This window comes from Nuphar pumila, chromosome 3, assembly GCF_984573655.1.
Source record: "Nuphar pumila chromosome 3, dmNupPumi1.hap1.1, whole genome shotgun sequence".
Taxonomy (NCBI): domain Eukaryota; kingdom Viridiplantae; phylum Streptophyta; class Magnoliopsida; order Nymphaeales; family Nymphaeaceae; genus Nuphar; species Nuphar pumila.
The window spans coordinates 115,933,125-115,939,124 of NC_143251.1; the positions used below are offsets into that span (position 1 = coordinate 115,933,125).

The 6,000-nt window shown below is 38.2% G+C and overlaps 1 protein-coding gene across 1 annotated transcript in view; it reads left to right on the forward strand.

Annotated features, from left to right (window-relative positions):
- The window catches only part of LOC149843393 (putative NAD kinase 1), a 92,313-nt gene extending 86,633 nt beyond the window's left edge, over nucleotides 1–5,680 (forward strand). Inside the window, exon 11 of the mRNA XM_089999760.1 lies at nucleotides 4,999–5,680. Within this exon, the coding sequence (XP_089855886.1) occupies nucleotides 4,999–5,307 (309 nt within the window). The 3' untranslated portion in view covers nucleotides 5,308–5,680. The remainder of the gene's footprint in view (nucleotides 1–4,998) is intronic.
- The last annotated feature ends 320 nt before the right edge of the window (nucleotides 5,681–6,000 follow it).

Genomic DNA, 6,000 nt, shown 5'->3' on the forward strand with positions numbered 1-6,000 from the left:
AAGATTCGGAACGAGGAGATATGTAAGAAGGTAGGTGTTGCACCCTTTGAAAATAAGATTAGAGAGAATCGTTTACGGTGGTTTGGACCTATTCGGCGAAGGCCTAATGATGCTCCAGTTAGAAGGATGGAGAAATGGGAAAATATATTAGTTAAAAGAGGTCGGGGTAGGCCTAGGAAGACTTGGATGGAGGTGATAGGAAAGGATATGAATGCTTTGAACCTCACCAAGGACATGGCATTGGATAGAAATGATTGGAGGAGAAGGATTCATGTGGAAAACCCAGAATGATTTTCTTTTTTGATTCATATCGCCGACCCCAATTGTTTTGGGATGAAGGCGTAGTTGTTGTTGTTGTTGTATATCAGTGTTATTAAAAATGCGCCTCAAGGCGCAAAAAGCGCGCCTCGCCTCAAGACGAGGGGCTTTATGCCTTGAGGCGCATGAATAAAACTCAAAAACTCCAAGGCGTGCACCTCATATGCCTTGAGGCGCGCCTCAAAATGAGGCGTATACGCCTTTACTGCTTTTGGTCAAAGCCCTAATTTGACTAAAAGTTGGGGTATAAACAAAGAGCGCCTGACCCTAATTGGGGTTTTATTTTTGCATTCTGTTTCTCTCTCTCTCTCACGCAGGTTCTCTCTCTCTCTCGTCGTTCACACGCAGGCTCTCTCTTGAGGTTGAGCCCAGAAAATAGGTACGTTCTCTCTCTCGTCTCGTCTCTCACATGCATGTACTCTCTCTCGTCTCTCATGTATGTAACTGTGTGTATCACGCAGCTTCTCTCTCTCTCGTTGTTCACACGCAAGCTCTCTCTCGTGGGCCCAGAAAATAGGTACGTTGTCTCTTGTCTCACAAAAAAAATCTACGATATGCCAACATAATGATGGTAGCCACTAGCCAGCATTATGAAAACAATTATAAATTCTGAGAAAAATGTTAGCAAGCAACCAGCAATTAGACCACCCCATGCCAAGAAATCAGCTACTAGTTCGTAAATATTCTGGCGGTGTATAAGTAAGGTTCGTGCTATAACTCTTTCCATCTCTGCTGTTTTTCATAAGACCAAAGCAAGAAAGTCTTGGATCACCATCCTGCAAGTAAAAATAAGAATATAAGCTGAAACACAGCCACAACCATGTGTGCGTGCATGCCCCACTAATGTTCTCAGGAAATTCTTGACAGGAGAGTATTTAGGGATAAAACTCATTTCTCCTGGAAAATATTGTGAGCAAGTCGTGAAGCTGTTTGTGCACCTGTGCATGCTCCACTAATGCTGGTCTCAAGAAATTCTTAGGGAGATTTTAAAATTCACTTCTCCTAGAGAAAAAAATTGCAAACAAATCAATGATGTTGTACAGGGACTCTGCAAGCTATAAACAAAGTCCAAAATTTCCAGCCTCTTCCAGTTAAGAGAAGGGCACGTTCTCTCAATTAAACAACTCAGACTAAATGGGACCAAAAAACTTTTCTAATACAGGATTCTTGCTGCACTTGAGACAAGCATAGGTTATTTCCTGATCAAAGAGAACTCTGTATGCATTGAGATCATGATACAATGGATGACCTTCACTACTACAATAGTCCAAAGCCTCGCCCATATAAAGAGCAACTCGTAGGCGCATAGCCCACTCAATTGTCTGTGTTTCCCCTAAAACAAAACAAACAAACAATCATGAGAGAGCATCAGAGATGAAAACCATCTTGAAGATAAACTCATTAATAGAGTTCTAAAACTAAGAGAATACAACAAATATCACAGACACATACACACACACAGAAAATTAACATTGCAGTGCCTAAAATCTGTGTACTTTTGTATAGTCCTGCAGTACACAAATATTGAAATTTATGCTTGACATCACAAGTGGGAAAAGATCATTGAGTATACAAACCAAATTGACATGGATTTAGAATAGGGATAAAAAATAAACACGAAATTTTGAAATTAATTAAATATCCTAATACACACTTTTAATCATGGTTATTTAAGCCATTGAATTTATCAAAGCACAGTAATCATTGAAATATCAAAAACTATGGGAACATAAAAAGAAGCAACTGCAGGAAGAAATATGCTCTTTAAAATGACTGACTTCTTGAAGTAAGATTCTAACCCGACATCTAGGTTTCCTTCCAATGATGGTAAGAGAACAAATAAACAGACATCAGTTTGCTTATTTGTAGGAAACTTGAGCTTATGCTTCCTAAATCCTAGTTATTGGAGCTCATGCCTGTACTCTCTCTCGTCTCTCGCAAAAAAATTCTACGATATATGATCAACATACTGTTACTCTGTCTCAAGTTTGCATTCTGTTACTCTGTTTTATTATTTAAATATGTTGATTCATGTTGGACTGTTTTGTTACTCCCTCTGATCTTTTAAGCTGATTTTTATATTGAATTTAGATGGGAGATAAATATTTTTTGTCTCCCCCTTTTAGTTTTTCCATGGGTTCTTTTTTTCTTCTTCTTTTCTTGATGCTATTTTTTACTCTCATTTTTGAAGAGTTTGAGTTGTAATTCTGAATGTTAACACTTTCATTTTGAAGAGTTTTGGATAAATATATTAACATTTGGTTGTTAATGTTAACATGCATTTTCTAATTATGACATGATGTTGCTAGTTGCATTTTGTTGTTAATGTTAATTTTTTATTGAATGATTGCTCATATTTTATTTCTTAGATACTTACATAGATCAAGTTGTTGCATTAATGTTACTTTTACATGTTAATCTCATATTTTTTTCGTATTTATTTGAGATTTTTTATTTTTTGTTGGTTGTTGCTTCATCAATAAAGCATTTCTTATTTATTTATAATGTTAGATAATTTTTATAGTTTTTTTTAAGTTTTAATAAAAAAAATTTTGAGGCTTACGCTTTGCGCCTCGAGGCTTACGCCTCGCCTCAGATTTTGGTGGAGCGCCTCGCTACGCCTCAACGCTTTTCACAACACTGATATATATATATATATATATATATATATATATATATATATATATATATATATATATATATAATTTTTTTAAAGTACGGGGATGCGGGAGTAGTAACCAATGTCCGTACTTGTGGAGGGGTGACAACCAATTTTCCTATAACGGTTGGGTTACATCAAGGATCTGCATTAAGCCCTTTCCTATTTGCTATAGTGATGGATGAGCTTACGAGATCAATTCAAGAAAATGTGTCGTGGTGTATGTTGTTTGCTGATGATATTGTTTTGATTGATGAGTCTAGAGCTGGGGTTAATGTTAAGTTAGAATTATGGAGATAGACATTGGAAGCAAGAGGTTTTAAGTTGAGTAAGACAGAATATATGGAATGTCGGTTTAGTAAGCAACGAAGTAGTGATGGGAGTGTAGTGAAGCTTGGTGAGCAAGAAATACCGGTGGATGACTGTTTCAAATATTTGGGATCTATCATTCAAAATGATGGAGATGTAAATCATACGATAAAGGTTGGGTGGATGAAATGAAAAGTGCAACTGGAGTGTTGTGCGATCGTAGAATGGCATTGCGGTTGAAGGAAAAGTTTTATAGGACGACAATTAGGCCCGCTTTACTATATGGTACGAAATGTTGGGCTGCCAAGAGACATCATATTCAAAAAATGAGTGTAGCTGAGATGCGTATGCTTCGATGGATGTGTGGAAATACAATAAAAGATAATATTCGAAATGAGGAGATACGTAAGAAGGTAGGCGTTGCATCCATTGAAAATAAGATGAGAGAGAATCGTTTACGGTGGTTTGGACATATTCGGCGAAGGCCTAATGATGCTCCAGTTAGAAGGATGGAAAAATGGGAAAATATATTAGTTAAAAGAGGTCGGGGTAGGCCTAAGAAGACTTGGATGGAAATGATAGGAAAGAATATAAATGCTTTGAACCTCACCGACGACATGACTTTGGATAGAAATGATTGGAGGAGAAGGATTCATGTGGAAGACCCAGAATGATTTTCTTATTTGGTTCATATCGCCGACCCCAATTATTTTGGGATGAAGGCGTAGTTGTTGTTGTTGTTGTTGTTGTATATATAGTTTTTTTTTAATATTTTAATATATATATATATATATATATATATATATATAAAACTTAGGTGCAGGGGGCTCGAGGAAACCACTATTTTTTAATAGGGGGGGGGGGGGGGGGGGCTCGAGGTACCCCTACCCATTCTCGAGCCCCTCCCTTTTTTAATGGACCAAAATGGACTCAGTCAAAGTTGATCGAGTCCATTTTAGACAAACATAACCATGGGTGTGGGTTGACCGCACCCAGGGTCACATTGACCACACCGGGTGCCACACCCACATCACCTTGCATCGATGCTGGTGCGGCGGCCTCTATGCCGAGTTTTTGTGACATAGCTAGCTAGTCATTCTGCTTTATGTTTTGGTGGATGACTCCCTTTGTGAAGCTGGATGAGCTATCCCCTTGAAATGTGGGGAAGTATCCTCTACATTGCAGCACCTCTGAACATAGAAAATACTTGAGAGAACATTCATCCATCTTTGTTCAAGATTCATTTGAGCTGTCAATATATTACCAATTTCATTAATTCTTCAAGGGTTGTACCTATTGCTTGATGCTGCATCAGCTTGATATTAGAAGTACTTTCTTCCGAAGAGATGCGATGGTGAGGCTTGGGAAGAGCCTCCCCAGTATCATGAATGATACTAAGAGACAATAAAGTTTTAGCAACACTTTGTGGATTTGTGGTATGTTATGCAGATGACATGGTCTTGGTCTTGAACCTTCTATCTGGACATTGAGATACACATTTCTCCCATTTTCCTAATGAAGAGATGTGTATGTTTTAGTTGATTGACAGCAGCATTTACTTTACATGTTTTTGAGTAAACCATGTAGACGGAACTTGTGATTCTTGCTTGCAATAGAAACATGCGTTAAATTTGAATAGATGAAAATGTTGGATTTTGGGTATGGCTTTATAATAAACAGGCTGTATGACTGTCATATTGCTGTTAATGCAGGTTCCTGGGATACTTTTTACACCAATATGTCCGCATTCATTGTCATTCAGGCCTCTAATATTACCAGAGTATGTGACTCTTCGAGTACAGGTTCCCTTCAACAGCAGGGGACATGCATGGGCATCATTCGACGGCAAAGACCGTAGGCAGTTATCTGCAGGTGATGCACTTATATGTAGCATGGCGACATGGCCTGTGCCAACAGCATGCCGAGGTGATTCCACAAACGACTTCTTGCACAGCATCCATGAAGGTCTCCACTGGAACCTTAGGAAGAGCCAGTCCTTTGATGGCCCTTGGGATTCATGACCTCTTTATATGCCTCTCGACTATGCCAGAGTCTTTGATGTAAATAGATGAAATCAAATCTGTAATGTTGCTGATAAAGAGTGGTGTCATGGGGGAACCTACAAGGTTAGGAGGCTGAAAACTGTCAAAAAATCTGGATCCTCAGTAGGATGTGGGTTCCATTTTCATCACTGTTAAGAAACAGTAGTTACTTTTGTGATAGGTGGTATTGGAATAATCATTCCCGTCTTATTCTATGTCCAGGCTAATTTATAAGCAATATCATGGTCTGGATCTGTCCTATTCTTTTTAACAAAATTATGTGTTGTTATGTACGTTGATAATGTAATATTTACATAAAAGTTGGAAAGGAGAATATTTGAAGCAGTTTAAATTGTGTGTGTGTGTGTCAGAGAGAGAGAGAGAGAGAGAGGCTTTCATGTGTTTTGGAGTTGCATGGGGAGAGGTGTGACTTCAAATCTTTTGATTCAAGAAAATGATCTATATTTGGCTTGGATACGGGTGCATTTTGATTTAAAGATAATAAAGTAATTTTGAATTCATAAAATATCCTAAAGCTGTTGACCTGAATTCATATCAAAGGCATGAACCGTGACAAGCAATTAGACTTGTGTGAGCTCCATGTGGGAAAATGCTTCCCCACACGTCCGTTTCCAACCGGGCCAATGATATTTTCCGCCTTCTGCCATCATT